Source organism: Staurois parvus, unplaced genomic scaffold (genome assembly GCF_062004578.1).
Source record: "Staurois parvus isolate SC_StPar_1 unplaced genomic scaffold, SC_StPar_1.0 ptg000634l, whole genome shotgun sequence".
Taxonomy (NCBI): domain Eukaryota; kingdom Metazoa; phylum Chordata; class Amphibia; order Anura; family Ranidae; genus Staurois; species Staurois parvus.
In genome coordinates this window covers 6,289,132-6,317,113 of record NW_028318430.1, presented here as the reverse complement: position 1 = coordinate 6,317,113, position 27,982 = coordinate 6,289,132, and the positions used below count along the sequence as shown (strand labels likewise).

The 27,982-nt window shown below is 40.3% G+C and overlaps 1 protein-coding gene across 1 annotated transcript in view; it reads right to left on the bottom strand.

Moving 5' to 3' along the window:
* Positions 1 to 203: 203 nt before the first annotated feature.
* JADE3 (jade family PHD finger 3) overlaps positions 204 to 27,982 on the bottom strand; it is an 82,268-nt gene continuing 54,489 nt past the window's right edge. Inside the window, exons 4-11 of the mRNA XM_089693518.1 lie at positions 25,991 to 26,148; positions 25,389 to 25,579; positions 24,268 to 24,479; positions 23,572 to 23,739; positions 21,277 to 21,393; positions 18,724 to 19,197; positions 13,024 to 13,141; positions 204 to 9,915 (exon numbers count right to left, since the gene is read on the bottom strand). Coding sequence (XP_089549644.1) covers positions 9,035 to 9,915; positions 13,024 to 13,141; positions 18,724 to 19,197; positions 21,277 to 21,393; positions 23,572 to 23,739; positions 24,268 to 24,479; positions 25,389 to 25,579; positions 25,991 to 26,148 — 2,319 coding nt within the window. The 3' untranslated portion in view covers positions 204 to 9,034. The remainder of the gene's footprint in view (positions 9,916 to 13,023; positions 13,142 to 18,723; positions 19,198 to 21,276; positions 21,394 to 23,571; positions 23,740 to 24,267; positions 24,480 to 25,388; positions 25,580 to 25,990; positions 26,149 to 27,982) is intronic.

Sequence of the window (27,982 nt, the reverse complement as noted above, 5' to 3'; positions counted from 1 at the left end):
TAGAGTGACTTGGAAGCCCCAAAACCCTGATCCTGCAAATATTGGTTTCATCCAGGGAGGTCCTCCCCTCTCCTACCCTACTGTCTAGTACAGTAAGCGTTTGACTTACTAGATGAAATTTTACCAGGTGGTGCCTATTATTAAATGCCAAATGTCACTAACAATTTGATGAGTAAAGGATTAGCTTTAAGAATGCCAAAAAATAAGGCTGTCAAATACATAATTTAATGAAAAAGTTTCTGTAAAACAAGGACATCAGAAAAGGCTCAGTCCATTTTTGAAAATTGAATATATATATACATATTTATATATGTAAAAACATAAAGAAATAAACAAAAGCTGAAGTAGAAATTAACACAGGAAGGATCATTTGATGGACACAAGGCAAACTCCTTCATTAACTTCAACAAAACATACATAATTTACAAATGTTAGGCAAACACTAGTGTTCATGTGGAATGAAATTGAGAGGCAACTTCTAGCAATATTTCATATGTTTCAAAGATTAGCACCAGTGTAACACTGTTCAGAAAATACTAAAAACAACAAATTTAGGGACCATTCACAACATTGCATTGCAATAACGCACTTTATATGCATTGGTGGGCTTGGGGGCCATTTATTTTAAAGGACACAATGAACTTCCACAACATGCCTGCATTGAGTGCACTAGAGTGTATTGTAGTGTGCTGCATCAGATAAATACTGCAAGCATATTTTCCTATCTGCTTTGGTGTAATAGCAACCTTTTCGTAATAAATAGGCTGCCTTATTGCAATGCACCAAAATGTACAGGCGTTATGAGGTCCTTATTATTGTATATTGGCATGGGCTCGGATGCTCAGATCAAATGGATAAGAGGACATAGACACCTTGAGCAGAGTATAACACCTTGCCTCCAACTGGGTTGTTGGGTAACTGGGGATAAAATCTGTAAACACAGCATCAGGTTACACATATTCTAATTTATCTTTATAAGCCACAGCAGTTCTCTAAATTAAAAATGACGATTTGGCTGCTAGGCAGCAGAAGAAAGTATATTCATTTTGACACATTGTATACTAAGGGAAATTCACTCAAAAGTATCACTTTTTATTGAACAAGACCAACATGACAATGAATTGGTGAATTGTATAGTTAAAACCTATTAAAGTGTTACTAAACCCAGGACCCAGCACTCACTATATCTGGTCTCCCACAGTACACACAACATGGAAATGCAAATATTTTAGTAACTATAAACTGCTAAATACCCTTTCTCATCAGTAGTTAAAGCAGTCTTGTGACTTTAGCAGAGCACTGGTTAAAGCTTGCAGGAGTTTTCTTTCTGCTCTAGGATGTGAAACCTCTGACCCTCTCTCTGGACAGTGTTGATTGGCCCTGTGCTGTTCACATGCACCCTCCCTAGGGGAAAAAAACCCCTCTCTAGCAATACACACCAAACTGAGCATGTGACCACGGGTTCAGTCTGTATCAGGTGGTCATTTCAACAAGAGGAGGGGCAGAGAAGAAAGGATCAAACAGCCTTTTTACACAATGCAGAGGATTAACCCCTTAGGTTCCACAGTGAGTATAACAAGTATGCTTTACTGCATATACAGACTGATTTTACTGTTGTGGGTTTAGTAACACTTTAAGGGTCCATACACACTGAGCTTAAAAAAATGCCAGTCCCCTTTGCAGAAAAAACTGCTCATATAGAGTGTTTTTGTACAAGCATTTAGCATTTTTATTTTCTGCCAAAAAACTCTCAAAAACACAAACCAGAGGGGTTTTTTATTCTGCCTCTAAACACCGAGCTTAAAATATTCCTCTAATTGCTCTAATGTGAATGGACACGTAGAATAACAGAGCTGCTTCTACAGACAAAACACGCAACTCCTGAAAAAGTAGCGATTTTTAAAAAGCAGTGCATAGACCCTTTGGAGTTGATTTACTAAAACTGGAAAATGAAAAATGTGATACACCTGTGCATGGTAGCCAATCAGCTTCTAACTTCAGCTTGTTCATATAAGCTTTGAAAAAAAAACCAAAAAACAAAACTGAAAGCCGATTGGTTTCTATGCAGAGCTGCACCAGATTTTGCACGCTCCAGTCTTAGTAAATCAACCCTTTTATATATTGACTGGCAGACTATGGGCACGATCCGGCGTTCTCTCTTAATTCTCAGATTATGATTGTTAACAAGACATTAAACAAGTTAGATTTTTAGTGATTGTTCGCAAGACATCAAATAAGTTAGATTTTCTTACAAAGCACTTACTACTTATAGGTTCAATACCAGAAAGTATATACCTAGATTTTCTGAGCAGTGATGATTCATGCAATGCTCATCCCTGATCAGGTGTTTTAGAACAGTGAGAAAGACAACCAGTGCTCCTCAGCCCTTCTTGGCACAACATAGTTTTGATATTGTAATTCCTTTAAAATCACTAAAGTTGCAAATCTATAGCGATGTCATCCACAATTAAGCTGAGCAGCTTTCTCACATAAATGTAATTTGATATTGAGGGTCTCAGCTTGAGGACTTTTACTGCTAAGTATAAGAAAAACCTCTAATCTACTGGAAAAGCAGGATAAGAACTAAAAGGAGAACTAAAAGGCAAAAGTATTTTTAATTTAGAACAGAGTGATGAGTTATAACCTGTCAGTTTTTTTGCCATTTGTGTCCCATTGGGGCAATTTCCATTCACTTCTTGTCCAATAACAAAAACAGGAAGTGAGAGGAAATCCCTGCAAAGTGAGAGAATCCCTGCTTGTCACCAGATCTAACTTCCCCACTGAAAGACTTTCCATTTGTTACTGTTCTGGGACAATCCAAAATTTGGGATTTTTCTTTACTTTCATGTTCAACAATCATAGTAAACATGACAAATAAGAGTATGAATTTCCCCCTAAGCGGCGTATAGACCGCAATAAAAACCCAGATTTTCTAATCCCTCTCCATTCCATGCAATGCTAAAATGTTTGCCTTTTGTTATACTTTAAGTATACCCAAATAACTATCTAACTTCTTTTACTTCTAATGGCAGATACATCCACTACAATGTGCTACTTAACACCTTAAATTACAGAGAGCAGAAGGTTTCAAATGTTCCAGTCTGTTTGAAACACAGGAAACCATACAACAAAACATTTTGTTTCCATGGAGCGATTTTTTTCTGCAACTCAAATGGGCTATTTTATCAGTAGAGATGCAAAGTTTTTCTTAAAGTGCAACTGTGGTTAAATTTGTGTTCCACTCTGGATTAAATAAAGAAGGGTTATGATCTGCCACCTTTGATTGTGAATATCCCCGTTTGAGGTTTCCCAGTTAAAATGTTATTACTAAGAATGTAAAACTCTCCCCATGAACCCTGGAGGCTTTCCTTTTGGACCACTAGTTGTAGATGTGGGTTGGGTTTTTGTTTTCTTTCATTTATTTTCTCTTCAGAATTTTCACTTTGCGTTGTTATATACAGTGTCATTTTAAAATTATTGTGGGAAATTCTTAAGCTCATAATGTTTGTAGCCATACTCCTCCTGCGAGAGGTAATGGAAGCTTTGTTGGTCTGTTTACTTTATGTCAACAACCTGCGACACATGCTGTATTGTATTTCTTGAGTATGTTCAATAAAACTCAGTTTAAAAAAAAAAATCTCTCCAACAGGGTCTTCAACAGTAGTAAAAACCCTAGAAGCTGTAGGTAGGGGGTTCTGGAGCCGAAACCAATTTTGCTCCTCAGCGTGAAAGTGAACCCATACTATAGAGCACAATAATTGTGGCTAGGCAACTCCAAGACTAAGAGGCCTCAAAAGCCCCTCATACAAACAATGAAAGGTGCAAAGTGAACAAGGGTACCACACCAAGAGTATACAAGTCCAATAAAATGTATATTTTCAAAGAAATTCAAAATTAACAATTCAACATGTTTTAAACGCTATAAGCTCCTCCTTTTATCAGAGCTGAGATTGCTGGTTTACTTGGAAACCTACTGGTTGAAAGGAGAATTAAGTTAAATCTGGATTCTTTAATCCAAAAACACACTTTAGCAGTTGGATTTGAGGAAGCTCTCAAAGCTGCTGAAGCATATTTTTGGGTTATATGACAGTGTTTATTTTATCCCCCATTACCCATAAGAGTCTAAGCAATGTAAGCCCTGAAAAATGGGGAGTCTTATAGCCCGTAAAATGTGATGGCTTTATTCATCTGTGACTTCTGTGATTAAATAAATACACCGGTCAGCCATATCTTTGACCACTCACCTAATATTGAGTAGGTCCCCTTTTTACCACTACTAGACCTCTGAAGATATTCTGTGGCATCTGGCACCACGCCATTAGTAAAAGATCCTTTTAAGTCCTGTATGTTGCAAAGTTTGGCCTCCATGGACTGGACTAGTTTTTACCATACATGCCACATATACTTAATTGGATTGAGATCTGGAAAATTTGAAGGCCAAAGCATCGCCTCAAACCATTCTTTAACTATTTTATCAGGGTGCATTATCCTGCTGAAAAAGGCCACTGTTATCAGGGAATACAGATTCCATGATGGGGTGTACTTGGTCACCAACAGTTTTTAGGAAGGTGGTAAGTGTAAAAGTAGAATAAATTCAATTTACATGAATTGCAGGACCAAGGTTTCCCAGCATAACACTACCCAAAGCATCACACTGTCCACTTGCCTTCTTCCCATACTGCATCCTGGTGCCATTTCCTCCCAAGAGATGCACACGCGCCCAGTCATCCACAAGATGTAAAGGAAAACTGGATTCATAGGACCAGGAAACTTCTTCCATTGCTCTGTGGTCCAGTTCTGATGCTCACATGCCCACTGTTGAGTTATGGCTATGGACATGGGTCAGCATGGGCACCATGACCGTTCTGCAACTATGCAGCCCCATACATGACAAACTGAGATGCCAATTTTTTTCTGCTTTCAACACATCACCTTCAGGGATGTTTACTTGCTGCCTAATATATCTCACAGACTTTCAGGTGCCATTGTAACAGGATAAACAGTGTTATTCACTTAACCCGTCAGTGGTCATAAAGTTATGGCTGATCGGTACATTTGGCCTCTTATACTTTTTGGTGCTTTTATTCTACTTCCACCTAGAGATCTAACCCCACCCTTTGGGGAAAAAAAACAAAAAAACATAGTAATGTTTTCTTTTTGCACTTGGTGAAGAAGGAATAAATATGGATGTAGGCTACAAACAAACAATCTGAATATAGGACAGAAATAAAAAAACAAAAATAGGAGCGCTTCCAAAGACATGCATGTATAAAATCAACGTGCCAACAAATAAAAGAAATGTCACTCCTCATAAAAAATAGTAATACAATTATCACACATACTAAAAAGAAATTTCAGTGCACATGCCAAAAAGTGTGAAAGGTCACACAGTGTAAAACCATAAATACTACATCCTTTACTTGAAGACAGGTATTTACAATGTAAACTGAGAGACAGATATGTATCGCCTCGCCTTCCGAATTCAGTGGGCGTGACAGCATCAATTAGGTCATCTCAAGGAGGATGCAGGGTTTTGGAAACGCAACTATTTTTGTTAAATCTTCCTCAAACCTTAAATCTTACTGTATTCAATGCTTTGGATAGAGAGGGAAATTTCTGTCACATACTGTGACACGGCGTCCAATTTTTTATTTTTGGTGTTGGTGGTGGGGGTTAGCGGCTGGCGGTCATGTTGCCCCACTGGGAACACTGATGCAAGTTTGAGAACAATCGAATAAGATGAAACGCAAAAATTAGTTATATCTACGTAAGTAGCCACAAATACCTAACTGAAAAAAAAATACAGCACCTTGGGTATTAACACAGTAAATCTTAATTAAAAAACACCTAAACTAATGCATTAAAAATGTATAAAAAAAAACACATTTGCCACAGTAAACAGTCTTTGCACCATTTCCAAACCTGGACTGCAGAAATGACAGGAGATGGTTGGTTGCTATAAACAATATTTTTTTTCTTTAAATATACTTTCCATATAGGAAATTAGTAACTAATTTGCTAATTAGATCATTGCAATTTACAACCATTCATCACTTAGAACGTGTTCACATGTACTATAAAAGGAAGTTGCATAGCCCTTCCTTTATGTTTCACTTTAGATGTTAAATGGTATAGTAAGCTAACAAAACTAACAACTTAGGGTAGTGATATTTATTCATTCTTTCTGGTGGGTCAAATTAGAAAGAGAACAAATTGCTTAAATGCAACACTATGAGTAGCCATATTCATCTACAGATCAGTGGATAGCTCGAATTTAAAACAGGACTGAACCTAACTTGACAAAAACTGCCAGCACACAGCTCTTTATTAAAAAAAGACATGCTAGGTCTCTTCTGTAATAATACACACTTTCCTGCTTGCTTTCAGTTTTCTATGGATTGCACATTGAGTTGGGCATTCCCAGCCTAATCTGCCAGTGCTAGAATGACTGATTTCCATATGCATGGGCAGGATGTCATCTATCCCCACAGCCGATCAAGTGTTAAAAAAATGGGCACCCAGGGAGACGATAACAGTGGCTGGCAATGAATATACAGTAACTATTGCATTGATGGAAAGTTGAGGTCAGTATATTCCAGTGTTTCATTTTGCGTTAAAGCACTATGCTGGCTGAGTGCTGCATTACAAAAGGAAACCGCGGGCCAAAATATACTAGTTTAAAACACTAAATTATAAATTAAAGAACATACATGTAGCAATGCTTAAGTAGTACTAAAATCAACGTTTTTACCTTAATGCATTCTCTGCTTTAAGGGGGAAAAAAAAGTCCCATTACCAGTCCTATTTCCCCATCTCTAAACACTTACCTGACTCCAAGTCACTGCCACCAGCTCCGATGCTACTCCTCTCACTTCGTTAGATTGAAGGCAGAGGATCCATAGGTTCCTCTGGCCGTCAGTCAAACTCAGTGAGGAGTGAGCAAGGGTGTGGCTTTCCAGTGCTATGTGCATGTCTATGAACACACATAGCGCAACATAGGGCCTGATGGGCATGCGAATGTACAGGCGCCTCCTTAGCACCCAGATTGCTATATAAGGCACCCAAAGGAGGAGAGGAGCTTATAACGGTGGCAGAGACTGCTAGAAGATGACAAAAGTGATGTTGATTTGTAATATTGTTGCACAGAGCAGGTGTTACCTCTTTTTTTATAAAAAAAAAAAAACAAACAAAAAAAAAAACTTTAATGTTACTTGACCTGTTAAATGGTCTATCATGCTGCCAGGTTCATAGTTAATCATGTAGTTTGGTATTTCATGCTTTGAGTCAACCTGCACTTTTGTCCATGCAGGGCAAAACAATAGGTTCACTTTGAACCCCCTCCACAACTGTAAGACCTATTCACTTTTCTTGTACAATTCAGCACTGGGTACCCAAACAACTATTTGCCAAGCACCCTACTGTCACAAAGGGGCTGGAAAAAAATCTGTGGTCCTATACAAACTCAAAGCAAAGTGACTTGGAGCTTACACAGCACTACTCCCAGACAAAAGATGTGGCAAAGATAAGCTTAGGCAGTATAAGGGGAGGATGTGGGCAGTTAGGTGAATCTGTTGCTTCGCCCTTGGCGTGGGCAAAGCACAGGTTAACTTTAAATATTGCTGCAAGATTTGGGAAGATGCTGGACATTATTGGACAAAATAGAGCTTTTGCATAACATAATACTACAGATGAAGAAAGATTGTGACTGTTTGACAAGATGGCCAAAAGACAAAGTTTTGAAATGCCTGCATGCAGCATTCCTAAATCTACCACAGGTGGTACAACTAGAGACTGAGTACTGTGCTGCCTCAAAAATTAAAAGGACGACAACAACAAGCTTATAGCCTTAAACTTCCTTAGCGCCTCAAAGCCGTCACTATGGCAGACAAAATTAGATGGAGTACTGTCATTTAAAGCAAAGACTAGGCCCCAGTGGATGGTAAAAAGTCTGTGTCCTGGTAAAAACTGGATCTATTGAAGGGCAGAACTAAAGCAGCTAGTGCATGAGCAAAGTAAAGACAGCATTACCCTTTTTATTAGGTATGGAATAATCCGCTCTTGGGCTTTTTTTCGCTCTTCTCAATGAAATTGATTGACCCTTAAACTCTCTGCAAAGGTTCAGCGAGAAGCCACAAAGCAAGGTATTTTTAAGCCTTATGGAGTGGCAGGTCAGAGATTGGGATCTGTACTCTAGTTCAAGGGGAATAGGAAGAAGCTACACCTAAAAGACTTTTGCTGTGCATCCTTCAAAGGCTCAGCTCTGAATTATGAAACACTGTACTTTGGTAACATCAATTTGCAGGGAAACCACTAAGCACGATAGCAAAGAGGCTGTAGGAACAACAGTTAGTCACATAAGTTTGTTTGATCAGGTCAGGCTCTTTCTGTAAACATAAAATATTGTAGTGTCTGATGTTGTAAAGAATCTTCAGCTTTTTTTTTTTTTTAAATCTTGAAGATGATTTTTCATGCATCTATCCCATGCTATGCTTCCCTGTCTTCTGTGTACCGAATGATGATGCATAGTAGACAGCTACCATTTATATCTGTAAACAACAATTGGTTGTTGGCCTCTGTTACTTGTCTGGGTAAAATATTTACAGGTTCATTGCACAACTAGCAATTTCTGTACATAGGCTTTAAAAACCACAGACTGAAAGCAAGATATTTACAGAAGCACTTGATGCTTTCACCCACTGGCAAAGAGCACTAAAAAGCATATTACAAATCATTATACAGGGCTTTTTAGCCACATAAATTAAGCAACAAGTAGGTATTCTTTATGAACATTTGGCTGGTACAAAGAATATAAAAATCTTTAAGATATTTGTGCATATTATTCATCCAGTTCTACTGAATAAAAGAATGAATTTTCTCTTGTGGACAATTCTTAAAATTCCAGGAAAAACAAAGTTTTAAATAAAAATATTACAAATGTATGCTTTCTATGTATTCCACTGGGGGCTCACAGACCCACCTTTGGCATTTAGATATGTAATAGAACAAATGAATGTCTCTTCCCAACACTGTATTATCACCTCTGACCTGAACTGTGTGGAATCATGTTCTTTTTGCTTCTACTTCGACTGTTTTTATTTGAGTCTCTGCTAGGGCTTTCGTGACTTGGGTTGCCTCTCCGTACTCGTATGTGGTCCTTATTCTCATCACTTTCAGCTTCTGAGTCACTTAATTCAAGGTCAGGACAATAGCCATCATTATCTTGGTAAGGAGTCACAGATGATGGACATTCAAGAGGCTGTTTGTTCCACAAGCGATCTTTTGTAGATTGTCTCCTTTGAGGTTTTTCAAAACTTTGAATATCTTCCATGGTCCTAACTAAGCTATTTGTTGCCTCTTTGAATGATCTATTAAAATGGTCCAAACTGGATTTCCTAAAGCTACTCTGGCTAGTCAAATGACATAAGGACTCTTCACTCAGAAAAGTTTGGCTTGAGTTGTCTCTCTGGGATTTGTCCCCACCAGAATGCAAAAGTCCATTAGATTTATTTGACTTTGAATGTTCATGCTGAACTTTTCCACTTCCATTTGAAGATTGTCCATGGATTACAGCTTGAAGGGACAAGGGTTTACCTGAGCTCCTAAATCGTGATGTTTGCTGGGAACCTGGGGCCTGAGTGTCTGTTCGAGAGTTATTCGCATTGAGCAGTCCATTGCTTCTTTGCTCTGAGACATGCCTGGTATAGTGTTTGGAACTAGGATCAGATGATTTCTTTAGAACTCTACTTCTACTATGAGAAGAAATATTATTCTTTTTCAGAAGACCTGATCGGCTTCCAGTTTTCACAGAGCTGTGTTTACAGTCTGCTGGGGTGCATTTTGGCATTTTTAACTTTAATGTAATTCTAGGAGGAGGGTAGAACAGTGTATTTTCCAGTGCACTTGATAAAGGTTGCCCTAAAATTCAAAACAAATATATATTAGACAAATGCTCTACGGAAATATACATTTAATAATAATAATATATAACATACTGTTGTAGATGTATAAGTATTGTCTGCAAAAGGCTACATCTGCCAAACAAGCACAGTTCAGTTATGGGTGGACCCCAGTAACCTTGGCTAGTAGTCTGTCATATTTAACAGGAATCAAGAGCAAGGAAGCCCTGCCATAGCTTTTTATTCTCAATACAATGGGGTTTTTAGAGTTAATGAAGCATTTAAATGGAATGGGATAGAACCCAAAACTTTTTTTCTGTTTTGGTTAGACTGTGGATGAAGCTGTAAAGCTGTAGAGCTTGGCTACTTGGTTGCAATGGTTTACTGCACTTTGGTTACTGGACCAGCATGAAAATCATCTAATAGGAGTATTGTCTGTGCTGTATAATTAGATTCTGTATCATCTAGTGAACTTTAGAAAACTATGAAAGGCATCTTTTTTGTGGCTATTCTTCTTGAAGACAGTTTGATTACATTTGTTAATTTCTTTATTAAAAGTATGAATAGGATCTTCCTTTTAAGAAAAAAGCGAGAAACCTCTCCACTAGAGTGCTGATGCTGAACTAGGTGGGAAAAGGAGTCTTTATGTTTTCATGCCTGCCAATTACAACCCAAGGCTGCTGGAGTGCTCCGAGCACCTTTTGAAACCGTAAAAGAATGAGCAGCTTCAAGCACCTCTGCACTCTGTAGTTATGATGCCAGCTCTTCTGCATCACCATACTAAAGATGAAACCCTTAGACTCTGTTTACACATGCAACAGCCTTTGCCACCCTTACTGCACTCCTGACTACAAGTATAAATGAGCCCTTAGATATATCAGCAAAAAATATTTACTTTCTGTTCTTGTACGAAAGGCAGCATCAAATTCATCACTTTGCCATTCAACATTCTGACTTTTATGCTGAGAACTATGACAACCTTCCCTGCCTTCTGGGATTTGCCTGCTATACTCTTCTTCTACTTGAAAGCACAACAGTTAGTGTTCCTGCATCCCCCAACCTATATAACACAGTGACTGTGCACACACACACTAGTGATCTGCATTACGTGGACCCATGGTTTGGGAGCAAAGAGATTTTTAATCAAGTGTATGTGCAGGTGCAGCTATTAGAAAGCTATGCAAACTATTCTGGTTGATTAGTGACAGACTTGGGAACTCAGATACCACTGTGTATCAAAATGAGGCGAGAAAGGGGGAACCCGTACACATGCAAGCACAATATAAGGCTTGGAAAAAAATGACAGAAATAGGAGTCAAAACAGAAGTGTGCCTAGAATACCAATATAAGTTAATTTCCCCAAAATTCAGCTAAAGAAATTACTTCATAAATATAAACATAAGTCCAGCCACCATAACAGTGATAGTCCAATATCAACTTAATATCAATCTTGAAAACAAACACCCATGTGCAAATCCGACACCAGATGAAATTAATACACTCACCAGAACTATATGCTGATTATATTATAAACCAGCATGATAGCATTTTGCTCTGGGAGCAATGATCTGCAGGATATCCCAGTAGAGGAACAGCAACCAATAGTGATCCAATCAGCACATATGGAACAGCTAGGCAACACATATGGAACAGCTAAGCAGCAAATGATCTTCCAATAACATGGGCAAAGCTCGAGGAATAAGAAGAGATATGATGGTGCAGTACGTTTAAAACCAGTAAAATTTTATTAATAAAGTATTGCACTCACAAAGAAGGTGTCTAGCCGACACCAGCAATGACAGCCTCTAAAATGCCACATCCACAAGGGAAAAACCAAGGGACGAACCTCCTGCACTGCGATCAACACAGCCGACAGCTGGGAGGAACGCTCCAACGTCACGTCCACTAGGCCAGGCCCAACGCGTTTCTTCACTTGACGTCTTCAAGGGCCCCCCTCTCCACCCCTTGAACACGTCAAGTGACGAAACTCGTTGGGCCTGGCCTAGTGGACGTGACGTTGGAACGTTCCTCCCAGCTGTCGGCTGTGTTGATCGCAGTGCAGGTTCGTCCCTTGGTTTTTCCCTTGTGGATGTGGCATTTTAGAGGCTGTCATTGCTGGTGTCGGCTAGACACCTTCTTTGTGAGTGCAATACTTTATTAATAAAATTTTACTGGTTTTAAACGTACTGCACCATCATATCTCTTCTCATTCCTCGAGCTTTGCCCATGTTATTGGAAGATCATTTGCTGCTTAGCTGTTCCATATGTGTTGCCTAGCTGTTCCATATGTGCTGATTGGATCACTATTGGTTGCTGTTCCTCTATTGGGATATCCTGCAGATCATTGCTCCCAGAGCAAAATGCTATCATGCTGGTTTATAATATAATCAGCATATAGCTCTGGTGAGTGTATTCATTTCATCTGGTGTTGGATTTGCACATGGGTGTTTGTTTTCAAGATTGACATTAAGTTGATATTGGACTATCACTGTTATGGTGGCTGGACTTATGTTTATATTTATGAATTCATTTATTTTTATTATTTATCCTTGCATGCTTTGTGAATAATTAGCGCACTTTTTATTTGTACATCATTTTACCTTTTTTGGTTAGAGGTGCTGCTTATTATTTGATTTAATGTGCATTTTCTGTGGCGCTTCTTATATCTGCTACAAAGAAATTACTTCATAGAATGGCTTCTCTGTGACTGCCAATTTACATATCCTAAAGCAACCTTATGAAGAGTACCTGGCGGAGTTCTGAACTGAGCCCCTACTAGAGCCACACAACTCAAAGAAAGAGATCCACACACAAACAGCTGAGCTACACCAGGAATCATTACTACTTTCTGCTACTGCAATATGCTTTAGGTTTATAAAAACTCAAAAACAATTGCTAAACCAACCCTTGGCACTATATTTAAGACTATCAGTCTGAAGAATGAGAACCATCTGGACATGACATGATCTAACCAATGTAGACAGTTCTCAGTACTGATGAGTTGCATAAGACCTTATGTAATGATTTGCAAGAATAGTGAATTATCTAGTTTAATCAATGCACATTTAATTTCCATTCTTCACTTATCTAATTTAGCATCCTTAATCAGCAATGAAAAGTAGGTCACCTGCAGCTAACTCTTTATTTACAAGTTGTACTTCAAGATTGAAGATTTGTTCATGGATTTTGCTGTGTGAGAGCTTCAGCTTCTCTCTTCTATTCACCATGTAGCACAGATTCCTAACCTGTGAATAGGGGAAAAAAAATACGTAAAGTTTTAAAACCATATGCTCTATATTATCACAGAAGTAGCTATTCCACTGAAACAGATCCACATACAGCGCCTTGAAAAAGTATTCCTACCCCTTGAAATTTTCTTAATTTTGTTACAACCAAAATCGTAAATGTATGTTATTGGGATTTGATGTGACAGTCCAACACAAAGTGACACAATTGTGAAGTGGAAGGAAAATGATAAATTGTTTTCAAAATGTTTTACAAATAAATATGTGAAAAGTGTGGCGTGCATTTGTACTCAGTCCCCCCTAAGTCAATACTTTGTAGAAGTACCTTTCACTGGCTGCAAGTCTTTGTGGGGATACCAGCTTTGCACATCTAGAGTGTGAACTTTTTTTCCCATTCTTTGCAAAATAGCTCAAGCTCTGTCAGATTGGATGGAGGGTGTCTGAACAGCAAAAGTCTTCCACAGATTCTCATTTGGATTTAGGTCTGGACTTTGCCTGGGCCACTCTAACACGATAATGTTTTGATCTAAACCATTCCATTGTAGCTCTGGCTGTATGTTTAGGGTCGTTGTCCTGCTGGAAAGTGAACCTCCGCCCCAGTCTCAAGTCTTTTGCAGACTAACAGGTTTTTTTTCTAAGATTGCCCTGTATTTGCCTCCATCCATCTTCCCATCTACTCTGTCCCTGCTAAAGAAAAGCATCCCCACAACATGATGCTGCCACCATCATGTTTCACAGTGGGGATGGTGTGTTCAGGGTGCTGTGCAGTGTTAGTTTTCCACCACACATAGCGTTTTGCTTTTAGGCCAAAAAGTTCAATTTTGGTCTCATCTGACCAGCGCACCTTCTTCCACGTTTGCTGTGTCCCCCACATGGCTTCTCGCAAACTGCAAACGGGACTTCTCATGGCTTTCTTTCAACAATGGTTTTCTCCTTGCCACTCTTCCAAAAAGGTCAGATTTGTGGAGTGCACGACTAATAGTTGTCCTGTGGTCAGATTCTGTCACCTGAGCTGTAGATCTCTGCAGCTGCTACAAAGTTACCATGGACCTCTTGGCTGCTTCTCTGATGAATGCTCTCCTTGCCCGGCCTGTCACTTTAGGTGGACAGCTATGTCTTGGTAGGTATTCAGTTGTGCCATACACTTTCCATTTTCAGATGATGGATTGAACAGTGCTCCATGAGATGTTCAAAGCTTGGGTTTTTCTTTTATAACCTAACCCTACTTTAAACTTTTCCACAATTTTATCCCTGACCTGTCTTGGTGTGTTTCTTGACCTTCATGATGCGGTTTGTTCACAAATGTTCTCTAACAAAACTCTGAGGGCTTCACAGAACAGCTGTATTTATACTGAGATTAAAATACACAAAGGTGGACTCCATTTACTAATTACATTTTAGTTAGGGATATAAGAGTGAAGGGGGCTGAATACAAATGCACACACTTTTCAGATATTTGTAAAAAAAAAATTTGAAAACCATTTATCATTTTCCTTCCACTTCACAATTTTGTGCCACTTTGTGTTGGTCTATCACAAAAAAATAAATTTACATTTTGGTTGTAACATGACAAAATGTGTACAATTTCAAGGGGTATGAATACTTTTTCAAGGCACTGTATATAAATATACACTATAAAGTCTACAATGTGGCCTGCCATTTGTGGAAAGCCGTTTGAATGGAAGCACGCTGAGCAGTCCAATATGAAGGAAGCTTGTTTAACCATGGATGGTTTTTGCAGAAATTATGCAAGGTCTGCCTCCATTTGTCAGCTCAGAGTTGCGCTGCTTGTTTAGAAGCCTTCAACTGTCATGCTTTCTTGGACATGACACAGAGTTCCTTGCTGGTTTCTTTCATCCTTGCGATCTACTGTAGGAGGAAAAGTATATAATATACTTATACACACAATTTGGAAATCAGTCTTCTTGCATGACCTACCTCTTTAAGGAAGAATACATTTAGTTAATATTTCCTCATAGTATAGGATCTCAATGTTTCCAAGTAGTTTAGTTGCCCTTCAGCGCACTCTCCAGTTTCACAACATCCTTTATGTGAACCAATGCCCAAAACTAAACTGGATTTTTGAGATGAGCAATTATTTGTGCTTTGTACAGGGGCAAGGTTTTGTCTCCCTTACTGGAGTCTATACCTTTTTGTTTAATACAAGGAAATATATAACTTGCTCTTGTAACTACAGCTTAGCCTTGCATGCTGTAAATTCGGCCTCTCAAGAAAAAAAAAAGGCAAAAATGCTGCACTGCTCCTGAATTCAGAGCAGAGTAGTCACCATAATGTAGGCGGTGCCTAACTGCACTAGAGTGTAATAAAAAATGTCAAAGGGAGCATAGCTATCAGCAGTGTCACTGTTGGTTCACAGGCCTATATCATGTCAATAAACACCTGGGCACACCTATCCCTGCCCACTTTCTGGATGGGCAGAACTGCCTCTATTGCCGAAACCCTCTCACAGTGAGCTGCAGTGTGGGGGGGGAGTGTATGACACAACTGAAGGAGGATTTGGCTCAGTTAGGGAAGGTTTTTGGTTGTTTACTTTATGAAGTTTGTGTCTCGCATAGTAACTGGGTTTGGACTGTCACATAGGAGCCTTTAGTAGTACTTTAATATATTCCAACTCTAGTATGAGTAAAAAAAAAAAAGACCTCTGAGGTGGGCACTGAACACATTGCCACAAGCCAGTTCTGTAAGACCAGCCTCAACAAAACAAACAATAAAATATATGTATCCAAATTAAGGCCCTACCTGTCCTGAAAAAATATGTATAATATGTTAGGGTAGACTCAAAACCTGAAAGATAGAACAGGCACAACTGGAACAGTAAAAAAAATGCTCTGGGACTTAGGGGTTTAATTAAGAAAGTCCCAAAGACTCAAAGGAACACATGACAGGTCTTCATTTAATTGCAAGGAGTTTTACTTTACAGAGCAAGATATTAGAGAAAGAAGCATCACCTGGACGGACAGGAACACACAGACAGCTATGAAAACCTGATGGAATTTTTATTTCCTTCTCCATTTTTAAAGAACTTTAAATATAAAACGGAATGCAAGCTTAAGTGTGGAAGGAACACTTTCATAAGCTATTAGGTTTTTAAAATAGAAACCTACAACAATGCGCTGTCAACAGCCCTTGACTCACTAGCGCCTTTAACCACACGCAACATCAGACCCCGACCGCTCCAGCCCTGGCAGACTGATCACACCAAAACCCTCAAACGACACAGTCGTGCCCTGGAGCGACTATGGCGCAAAACAAAATCCCAACAAGCCTTCACCCGATACAAATCTGCCTTCCACACCTACACCTCCTCCCTCCATACTGCCAAACAAGCCTACTTCCTGACCCTCATCAAGGCCCTCTCCTCCAATCCTCGCCGACTCTTCTCCACCTTCAACTCTCTACTCTCACCACCCCCACCTCCACCCAGCACCTCACTCACTGCCCTTGAGATTGCCAATCACTTCAAAAACAAGATTGACACAATTCGCAAGGACATTGCCGCAACTCACACGCCTTCTCAACCTGTCCCCTCTCACACAGCTACCCCCTCATCCCCACTCCCCCTCGACATAACCCACAGGGACTTCGTCGCTGCTCAAACTCCCTCCAACCCCCTTCCCCCTCACTCAGCTACCCCCTCTACACCCCTCTCCCACGGCCCCACCACTGCTCTGACCTCCTCTCCCACCCCACCCTACATTCCTCATACTGAAGCTCCCCCAACACTCCGCACCTTTGACCTTACTACCATCGAAGAAGTCTCCAAGATCCTCTCTGATGCCCGCCTCACCACCTGCCCCCTTGACCCTATCCCCTCACAACTCCTACAACCTCCCTCCCCCTCCATCCTACACTCCCTCACCCACATCTTCAATCTCTCCCTCTCCTCCGGCACTTTCCCTTCCCCTCTGAAACATGCACACATCACCCCCATACTTAAAAAGCCCTCCCTGGACCCCAATGACCCGAACAACCTCAGACCCATCTCCCTGCTCCCATTTACATCTAAACTCCTCGAGCGCCTAGTCTACGCCCGCCTATGCTCTCACCTCAACGACAACAACCTCCTCGATCCCTTACAGTCCGGCTTCCGTCCCCTACACTCCACCGAAACTGCCTTACTCAAACTCTCCAACGACCTGCTAACCGCCAAAGCTAATGGCCACTATTCAGTGCTCCTACTCCTTGACCTCTCTGCGGCCTTTGACACACCGTCAACCACCCCCTCCTCCTCAAAAAACTACACTCCCTCGGCCTCAGAGATTCTGCTCTCTCCTGGCTCTCATCCTACCTGTCACAACGCTCTTTCAGCGTTAACTATAATGCCACCACCTCCCTCTCACTCCCCCTCTCTGTTGGGGTCCCTCAAGGCTCTGTCCTCGGGCCCCTTCTCTTCTCCATCTACACCTCCTCCCTTGGCCAACTCATACACTCTCACGGCTTCAACTACCACCTCTATGCCGACGACACACAAATCTATCTCTCAACCCCCCACCTCACCCCCTCGGTCTCCGCCCGAATCACACACCTGTTGAGCGACATATCAGACTGGATGTCGCTCCACTTCCTTAAACTGAACCTCTCCAAAACCGAGTTTCTTGTCTTCCCTCCAGCCCGGACACCACCCCCCATTGACTTCTCCATCACATCCAACAAGGCCACCATCAAACCTGCCCTGCAGGCCAGAGTACTTGGTGTCATTTTGGACTCCAACCTATCCTTCCAGCCCCAAGTCCACTCTTTAACAAACTCGTGCAGACTCCACCTCCGCAACATCGCCAAAATCCGCACGTTCCTAACTCCAGAAACCACTAAACAGCTCATCCACTCCCTCATCATATCACGACTCGACTACTGCAACTCCCTCCTCACTGGCTTGCCTCGCCGCTGGCTATCCCCGCTTCAGTCCATCCTGAATACGGCTGCCAGACTCATTCACCTTTCCAACCGCTCCGTTTCCGCCACCCCCCTCTGCCAATCCCTCCACTGGCTTCCGATTGCGCAACGGATCAAATTCAAAATCCTAACGCTGACGTACAAAGCTGTCCACCATACTGCCCCGAACTACATCACTGACCTAATATCCAAGTACCGCCCAGCACGCACACTCCGCTCCTCACAAGACCTCCTTCTCTCTAGTTCCCTGGTCTCCTCCTCCCATGCCCGCCTCCAGGACTTCTACAGGGTGTCACCCATCCTCTGGAACTCCCTGCCCCAACCCATCAGATTATCACCTACTCTCCTCTCCTTTAGGCGCACCCTGAAAACCCATCTCTTCAGGGAAGCCTACCCCACCCCCTGCTAACTTGCCGACCTCCTCCACTCTTCCTACCACTCCATCCCCCACAGCTATCTCCTCCTGTGCCACCATCCCCTCCCTCCTAGATTGTAAGCTTGAAAGAGCAGGGCCCTCGATCCCCTCATGTTTTGCATTGTATTGGTATTGTTCTGTCACATGTTCTGTCCCCCTTTGTAATGTACAGCGCTGAGCGAACTATTGGCGCTTTATAAATACTGTATAATAATAATAATAATAACCTCATAGTTGTAAAAACTAGACTCACTCTCTCTAAATCTTGTCTAAGGTGCATGAACATCCTCATTCTTGTGTGGATGCTGTCCTCCTTGGGTTGTAACAAGCCATTCTGCTCCTCCTCTTTGGGAGGCACCAGTGGTTTGTTGAAGTTGCTTTTACGTTTCAGCAGCCAAAAAGAGTAAATCAAGTCCACAGTGAGTTTGGGTATTCCCAGTTCAGCTGCCACAGCATCCACGTTTACCATAGTGTAAAAATCTTCCTCCAACTCCTTTAGTTTCTGGGCACGGAGGCTAGTTTTCTCACTCTCACTCTGTCTGTTGTCAATGGCTGGTTTGTGACAATCTTCCTGCTCCCCTTCAGAGCAAAGCTTGTTCTTGCTGTGCTTCAAGCAGTAGGACTTGAACTTAACTTCGTCTCCTTCATCTAAAATTGTCTTCATATCCAGAGTGTGTTCAAAGGCGCAAGTAACATGAAATGCTGTTATGCAGCTCTTAACTGAACACTGATAAAAGAAAACACAACTGATTAGTTATATTGCAAGTAGCTTACAAGAGCATAAAGATATAGTCACATGAGGCAAAGATGCTGACTTGAAGTAGATGTGAACTCATCACTTAAACACCATATAAACTTTAACATGTAAATATACTGTAATACCAAAAGTTGTTTTCAATCTTTCTAACTACAGCTTTCATTAAAGTATATATTTTTAAAGTAAACACACTGAAATTGTAAGGTAAAAAACAGTGCATGTGGCCCTTATATCATCCAAAGTTATTTCCACTATTATCCATCTGGATCAAATGCCTCTGTGAACATTTGTAGACAATATTTAAACTTGCAAGTTCTACACAGGTAACGGGGCTATTCCTTCTCTAGATACAACAGCTTTTGACTAGAGATAATGGAGGGTGGATTCGCATAGATATAATATGGGCCCAGCATTTTTAGCCTGGCTTTAATTTTTATATGTGTTTTAAAGCTCAACTCCAGGCACAGAAAGTTTCACTGTTAATTTATTTTTAATTTTAAGTAACACTCAATTAGATCATTCTACAAAAATACATAACTATTTAAAGGCCCCATAGTCTACTTTTCATTATAGTAGAGCTACAGGCAATTTTTTTTTCACTTTGGATGGAGCAAAAAGGACTGTTATAAACCGCCAGATTTCTTTTCACCATCTGTGTTCCATTGCGGATATTTCCCTTCACTTCCTAATCCATAGCCAAACAGGAAGTGAAGAAATCCCTGTAAATTAAGGGAATTCCTAGGGTAGGGGACTCCCAGGTCACCAGAACTAGTGTCCCTATAGGAATATTTCCCCTCAATTACTTTTCTAGGGACAGTCCAAAATTTGGGATTATCTTTTACTTTCACTGATAATGGTGAAAAGGACACAGAGAGGGTGAATCTTTTTAACCAGGTCAAAAACAGCAATAAAAACAGACAAATGTTCTAATCTCTCTGTACTCTTCGAAACTGAGAAAGGTTTTGCCCTTACTTATACTTTAAAATGTTTCATGCGCTGTTTTTCTGCCTCCTAGAAATGTCCCCTCTGAGCTCCCGGGCCTCTCTACCACATCCCTCATCCATTTGGAACAAGCCATACACATTTGTTGCAGTCATGTGCACTGCTCTATGAATACCACAAACCCCAAAGTCCATAGATGATCTTGGGAGCGAACAAAGAGAGATAATCCTATATATACAGTGAGTGGGATCAGAGAACTAATGTAGCCACCCATTTAAGGAAGTTGGACCACAGCAGCAAAAAAAAAAGTTTGGAGTTTGGAGGAGCCTGAGAGCAATAGGAGGTACTTTTCTGAGTTAAAAAAGAAACATCATTCACCTTTTTAGTGGCTTTTCTCCCACCATTATGACGCATGCACAGATATGCCAAAGTGCTCTGAACAACGTTTTGGTCTTGGCAGAGCCCTACGGCACATCTGTGCACCTGCAGGAGATATTCCACACATGCACAAAGATGGTAATGTTTTGAGCCTTTTATAATAGCCGTCTTTGTGCATGTGCGTAAACCCATGAATGCGCAGATTTGCAGTAAGGCTCAGCGGGAGCACGAAGCTCTGTGGTACATTCGTGTATGAGCAGAACCCAGGAGATGGGTAGGTAACCCAAACATCATCCTCGCCTGGGCCGCTTTGCAGCACTAAAAATCTCTTTACAAAACTATATCCAGTTATGAAACAGGGAGCAGGCAGGGCAATGAGACTAGTTTTGGGTGATGGTCAGATTTAACCATACAAACTTAGATTTTTTTTTTCCTTTTCTAAAACCAGACTTACCATCACTTTAACAGAAACAGTGAAATTCTTTTATAACTCTGGAAGCTCTCTAAGCTCCGCTGATTGTTTCTGATGTAAAGGGGGGAGCCGATTGGCTGCTATATCCTGTTATTTATAATAACTTTGCACTATGTTAGGTCAGCTTTGCATGGGGCATACAGTTTAAACAGAATTGTACATCTGATAAATATATGTAAGCCAGATAAATTATCGAACTGTAAATTGAGGGCAGGGTTTATTCTGTGGCACAGCATTTACAGACACAACAGTCTTACTTGTATGCATGCTCCGGTCTTCAGTTTACAGAGACTACAGACCAATGCCCAGCGACTGGGAGGGATGTGAGAAACCTTAGTAATTGGCTCCATCCTTTCAGGGCAAGCAATGCTCACCTGGATAAAAGAATGAGTGTTATACCACAGAGAAGAACTGCAAGAGGTATTAAATAATGTATATAGAATCACTGAATTGTATCAAGAAATCATTGTGCAAGTGTATTGTATACATGACTAATCTATATTCCTTAACAAAAAATCTTTTGTTATGCGCGCAAACAAAAAATTAGGTCAAAAGTAATGAACTTTAGGTTCACTGTTCTCCCTTACTGCTGCTATAGAAAAGAACAGACTTCCCAAACCAAATTTTCTCCAGAAGCTGGGTCCCTCCAAGTTCCATTCACTATCACTTTTTTTTTTATCATAGCAGAGGACCGGTTCTGTGGGAGGAACAGACACTATCTGGCTGCCTCTTCCTAAACACCTAATCAATGCCTCTACCTCACACAGAATCTGCCGTAAACTGGGTCAAAGAAACAAAAAGTCAGTGAGGTAGGGAAATATAAACTTGTAGGGAACTTGCACCAGAAGAGTATTTAGCAGATCCGTTACATTTTTTATGACAGCAGCTATGGTAGTGTGGCAACAGACCTCAGTCTTTAAGGTGCACAGGAGGAAAAAATGTTATACATAGAAATAATTTTCATTCCAGAATCTATTATTTAAAGTGGTAAATCTCGGACATGAAATATGAATAAAGCATATCCCTCTATAGAGTGTGCTTGTCTCAATCCAGAGCACTAAGTGTCAATTCTGTCCACTGCCTCATTCCACTGCTATCAGCATGAATCACTTTAGATAAGTTTTCCTGACACCAAGATAAAAATGATGACATGGGAAGGCACAGCCTGTGACCTCAGCTCTGTTCCTGTGTGAAGCGGGGGGCTCTCCTCGACTTCAGAGCTCTCCTCAACTTCAGCTGTCCGCCCTCTCCTTTTCAGAACTGAGAGATCCTATGTAAATTCTGCACCTTGAATGGATGCAGGGGACAAACGGCTGTAGATAAACATGCTCAACGTATATAGGATGATTTGTTTCATCTCTGTATCGCTTGAGGCAAGTCACTTCACTGGGCATAGGCGGCAAGGGTTTACAAGGGATAAGTTCACGTGAAAATAAATAAAAAAAAAATAAATGCCCATTTTTTGCAGGTAAAAAAAAAATGTGCATTTACTATTTTTTTTTTTTTTTTTTAGCCAGGAAAGCATTGCACCAGCGATCAGCAGATTGGTGGTGCCATGCAGGACTCCTGCAAACCTGTCAGTTTATCTGTGTGCTCGTACAACATCCAGGCAAGCAGATACACTGTGACAGGAAGAAGCAGATACACTGTGACAGCACCGTGGTAGTTCATTGAGAACTACAAGTCAACATCTGCAAAGGTTGTTGGGACTTCTAGTTCGTTCATTCACAGAGCCCTACACCGCCGTGCTGTTTTCAAAAAGTGACACCTAATACGGGGAACGTCTCCCCGTACTGCTGTCAGAGGGAGAGGGGACAGCAGGCAGCTGCTGTAGCAATGGAAACGTGTTACATGTTTCACCCTAAACACTTATCCTTTAAAGAGGGCAGATACATATTTTTCACCTCCTACTGAGCAGTATATACTGCAGATACTAAAAAGGAAAAGTTAAACAAAAAAAACCCCCAAAAAACTCTTTTGTCTAATTTTGTCTTTGTACAAAATAAAGTTCACAAGTACTTGTGCTTTGCAAAGGACGAATTCTGTTTTACTATGAGCTGTCAGAACTCTTTGAAGTAGCAAAGCAGGTAGGTATTTGCAAAGCCCCACTTCCACCATAGCAGGTTTATCTGGCAGAAGGCGATATGTCTATGCCCCCAGTACTTCATACTTAGAATTGGAAAGTTTTCAGCAAGCTGCACAGGCAATGCAGTGTCGCTATGAATGTATAATGGAATACATACAAAAAGAAAAAAAAACCCTTTCATGCTGTACTTTTTAATTGTATTAACTTACTGGTTAATTCCGTGAATTCAAATATTAAGGCTCATCAGGCTTTCCCCTCAATAAAGCAGTCTTATGTGTTTTAAGCTCTTTGTCAATTTTTTTAGCATGGCAATAAATGTTTTTGTTTAAACTCCAGACTGTCTGATATAATACGCACTTGGGTAAGCAATTTCTAAGCTCTCCTAATACCAAGCGGTACTGGCTCTGTCTTAAGCAATGAAGAATGAGTGGTATAACAAACCAGAAAAGATTGGGCAAATTATTACCTCTGGTATCCAGAGAGCACAGCTTACATGTGCCCATTTCGTACCAGTTCTTGTAGCTTTCATGGCTCCACCTCTCTTTGGGCACAAAATACACTGTGGGTGAATACCTAAAACACACGTTCGACACAGCCAGCTGCCTTCTGGGACCTTCAGGATGCCATAACATGCCTTTGAACAGAGAAAAATAAGTCATGCAGCAACCTGTGTATTGAAGCATAAAACCTACATATTTTAGTTGCCCTGATTCTGTGATGAATGGATGTAGAGCCATGCAAACAAGGCATTTTCCCCATTCAAAATAAATAAAAGTTATAATTTTAGAACCGGGAGTTAACCGTGATACTAGAAAAAAAAAATGTCTTCCTTTTTTGCTACATTAAATTAGGAACATTAATTAACATTTTATACATAACACGGGAAAAAAAGAGAAGGCCATACAGGCCAGGTTTTCCCTCAAACCTGTACTCCAGTCCTACCAACAATCCATGCATCACATTGCCGAGACACTGATTATGCCAACTGCATGTAAAATCATCAGCAAAACATGATCCATTGGCAGGACTTGTGGGGACATGTTTATAGGACACAGTGTTGTAGAGGTTTGGTATTTAAGTAGAACTGTGTCAGTAAATAAACCAATATATAAAGTTCTAACCCATTATTCATAAGGTGCCCCAATTTTTAAAAGGCAATCACCTGGTGCACACATATGTTGCAGCTATCACAGAACACCATTTCATTGCCCTCCTCACTGTCTGGGGAGCGGCAAACATCACAGATGACATCCTCATCATACTCTATGCCCAGACCCTCCTCCGTCTCTATTGCATGATTCATGTTTTCATGGCAATGACGTTCCAGAACCTCTAATGTCTTCTCCATAGTGTTCTCATCCACTGGAGTGCAACCTGTAGCAATAATAAAAAGAAATTATTAGTTCACTGCTCAGCCAATGACGATCAAACCAGTCAAAAAGGTGAGGTTATAAAAAAAAAAAAATAAAAAAAAAAAAATCTACTAATAATTGGGAGTCTAAAGGAATGTAAGAATAAGAATTCAGAGCTTATTTAATAGCACTTTTAAAGCACACAAGGTCGACAATGCATAGCGCAGACTACTGCATCCATCAGTCAACTGTACCTACTATAAGATAGGCCCCCCACGGGTATGGAACTCTTATCCTTTATAATATTTTGAAATTTTCCAGTGTCCATAGTGATTCTCAGGCTGATTACCTAATTATAGTTAGAGATGATCAGATTAGTGGCCTTACTAGTTAATATCAATTATGTAGTACAAAATGTTAACTGCCAAAACCATATTTCTGGTAGCTACCACTAATTAATGCCCATTATTAATGTTACTCTGTTGGTGTGGGAATCCTAGACAGGTGACAAACTGCTAAGAACATGGATTATGCTCTCAATAACACCCATAAACATGAGTTAATCATAAAAAACAAAAACAATGGTCATGAGTGATGTCCATAGAAGGTTACACAGCAAGGAAAACAGCCTCCCAAAATGATACTGGTACTGTGTTAGCAGTGACAAAGTTATAGTAAAAGTAACTTCATTATGCTTGGGGAAAACAAGTTTACAAACACCATTCAGTTAAGATAATGAAATACAGCAGAGTCAGTGTAATGATATATGAGTGCTCTGCAAGTAAAAAGCCTCAATGACTTGTAAACAATGAAGTCCAGCATTCATCAGAAAAAACCTACAGCAGAATTTCAGAAATCAAGGACACAAATGACATGAATCCATAACTGATAGTAATGATGGTAAAGTACTTTTTTTATGTACCACACATACCCATGTCTACAAGTTCAAGGTTGCACTCTTGAAGCCAAAAGAGATCCATATCATCAAGGTCATACCGACACATGCTTTCTGCTAGCTCCAGAATGTTTACATATCCTGGTTCCGACGGCTCCTGGCTTGAGCAATGGATGTACTTTCGTGGGCGTGAGTACAGCACCTCTTTTACCTTATCGGCAATGACCCTGTAGATGAAAAGCAAAAGTACATACCACAGAATGTGCATCCTAGATTCACAATTAAGTATTACATTTTGTAATTTAAAAATTCAAACTAATCAAACTTTCTTTTAAAGCAGAACATTACCCATAACAACTTGATAAAATGTAATGTTCTTTAGCAAGAAACATACATTCCAAATCAATAATGATGCTACTAAATTTAGTGTGTGCTGTAAACTGCCTCCAGCATTGCTCCTGTTTCTTCTTGGCCAGAGGCTGCCAATCTGCAGAAGCCCAGAGCCCCTGAGCAGTAGTAAATCTTAAGACTGTCAGCAAATCAGCCTATAGTGCCTCTGATTTTTGGTAAAGTGCTGAGAAAAGAGGCTGTGCAGAGCAGGATGAAGCAGTTCCATTTTAAAAGGACATTTCTCTGACCTGAGAGAAGGTTGTGGGATAGTATCTGGATTAGCTGGAACTTGAACACCTTTCTCCCACTCCTGCTTCCAAGTGTCCACAAACTGGTAATAGTCATCCTGATTGACATGTTGAGAGTCTGGAATCTTCATTGCACTAATTAAGTCTTTTCGGAATACCTAAGACAAAGAAGATGAAGAAAACTTTAATAGGAGAACAGCAAAGAAAGCATTATAAAACAGATGCATACAATCTATAGAGAATAAAAAGCACAGGTGTTTCTTGCAACAGCCATTTCGATCAGAAAGGTCATTTTTTTAGTGACCGATATATAGAAAAGTACACCTGGTTACTGGCCTTCCACCAGCTTCCCAATATCAGCATTATTATTACCAGATTCACAGCCATGCACTTATGCGCATTGTGGCTTAGTACTGGATTTTTCTACTCAGACATTTTTATTCCTATGTGTCCAATTAGCAACAGCAAACATCAGGCTTCAAAAACAGTATTGATATCTACCAAGTGTCAACATTGTTTGTTTGAGGAAACCTGAAAAGAATTTAAAAAAATATGTACGTTGCCATTGTTACATTCTCTATTTGATAAATTTTAATATAACAACCAAAGTAACAAGACTGTTATCCACTGGCTCAAGAGATAGACGTCAATGAAGCAGCTTGACTTTCCAAATACTTAACCAGCTGCATGTATGTTCAAGGCCAGAGATAGCCTGAAATCTGTTATTTTCAGGACCTGGTCAGCAATAGCATGTAAGAATTAAAGGTTTCCTTCAACATTGATGTTTTGTGAAGCATAGCAGCTTTGGTATGTCAGCGCTAGAACTTCATTATCCAGTTTTCACAAGAGACACACTTCTCTTGTTTACTCTGTTTCCGTAAGCTTCCCAAGGATTTATTGCACAATCCAAAGCCACACTTGGGTATTTTGAGTGCCTGCATGTGTGTAATAAAGTAACTATCTTTGGGGAATCCCTAAGGATCTCTTCACATATGGGCAATTCTGCTTATGATGCCAAAGTGCTGTAAAAAAACAACAACAAAAGACAAAATAGCACCACGCATGTTCAGGTGCCATTCATTTTAAAATGTTTCTGCTGCGGTTGTAGCATGATAAATCATGCTGCGTTTTAGGTGCCACTGAAAAAGAATGGCCCCTGAACAATCGTGGTGCAATCTGTCATTTTTGCACAGCGTTTTGGGATCACGGGCAGAACTGCAGAGATTCTGTCCACGATACAAAAACACCCAGATGTGAACAGAGCCTGAAAGCTCATCTCCTCAGGAAAGTCTGCCCTGCCTCCATCTACAAATGGAAATTTTACTCCAACTCATCCTTATGTATCACTTACTCCTCCCTTTTAGTTGTAAGTTCTCACAAGCAAGGCACCCCAAATCCTCCTGGCTTGCATTGTATTGTAACTGTACTGTGCCCCCTTGTTTTGTAAAGCACTGCTTGGGAAATTCTTTGAGGGCAGGGACAGCCCTGCTAATCTGCACTGCAGAATTGGTCAGTGGTATAAGTATTTTTCAAAAATAAAAATCTGTAAATATGTCACACAAACATGCTGCATATAAAAGCACTGAACATATACAATGGGAAAAACCAGACATAAAATGCACCTTGACAATTATTCGGCAGACAGAAATTAAATTTAGATTTTTGTAGAAAAAACAATTACAGAGGCAGATAAAACACAAAGTTTATTGGTTTCATTCTGAAGGAAGACACAAGTGTGTCCTCTGAGATGTAACAGCTGCTCTTGGCAGATGTCCCAGACTTGGCAGAGTATGCACCAACACCCCGGCATGTCTGACACTTGGCATGATGCACCACCAAGCAGGAATGGAATATTAAACAAAGTCCTGAATGTAAAGGCTTTGAACATTCACTAGTATACTGCAGCAGTTATTTAACAGCTTACAAGTAACAAATCACTTGTAACCGTATAATTACCAAGAAAATGTGTTTCAGCTCTGTTTCCATCATTGC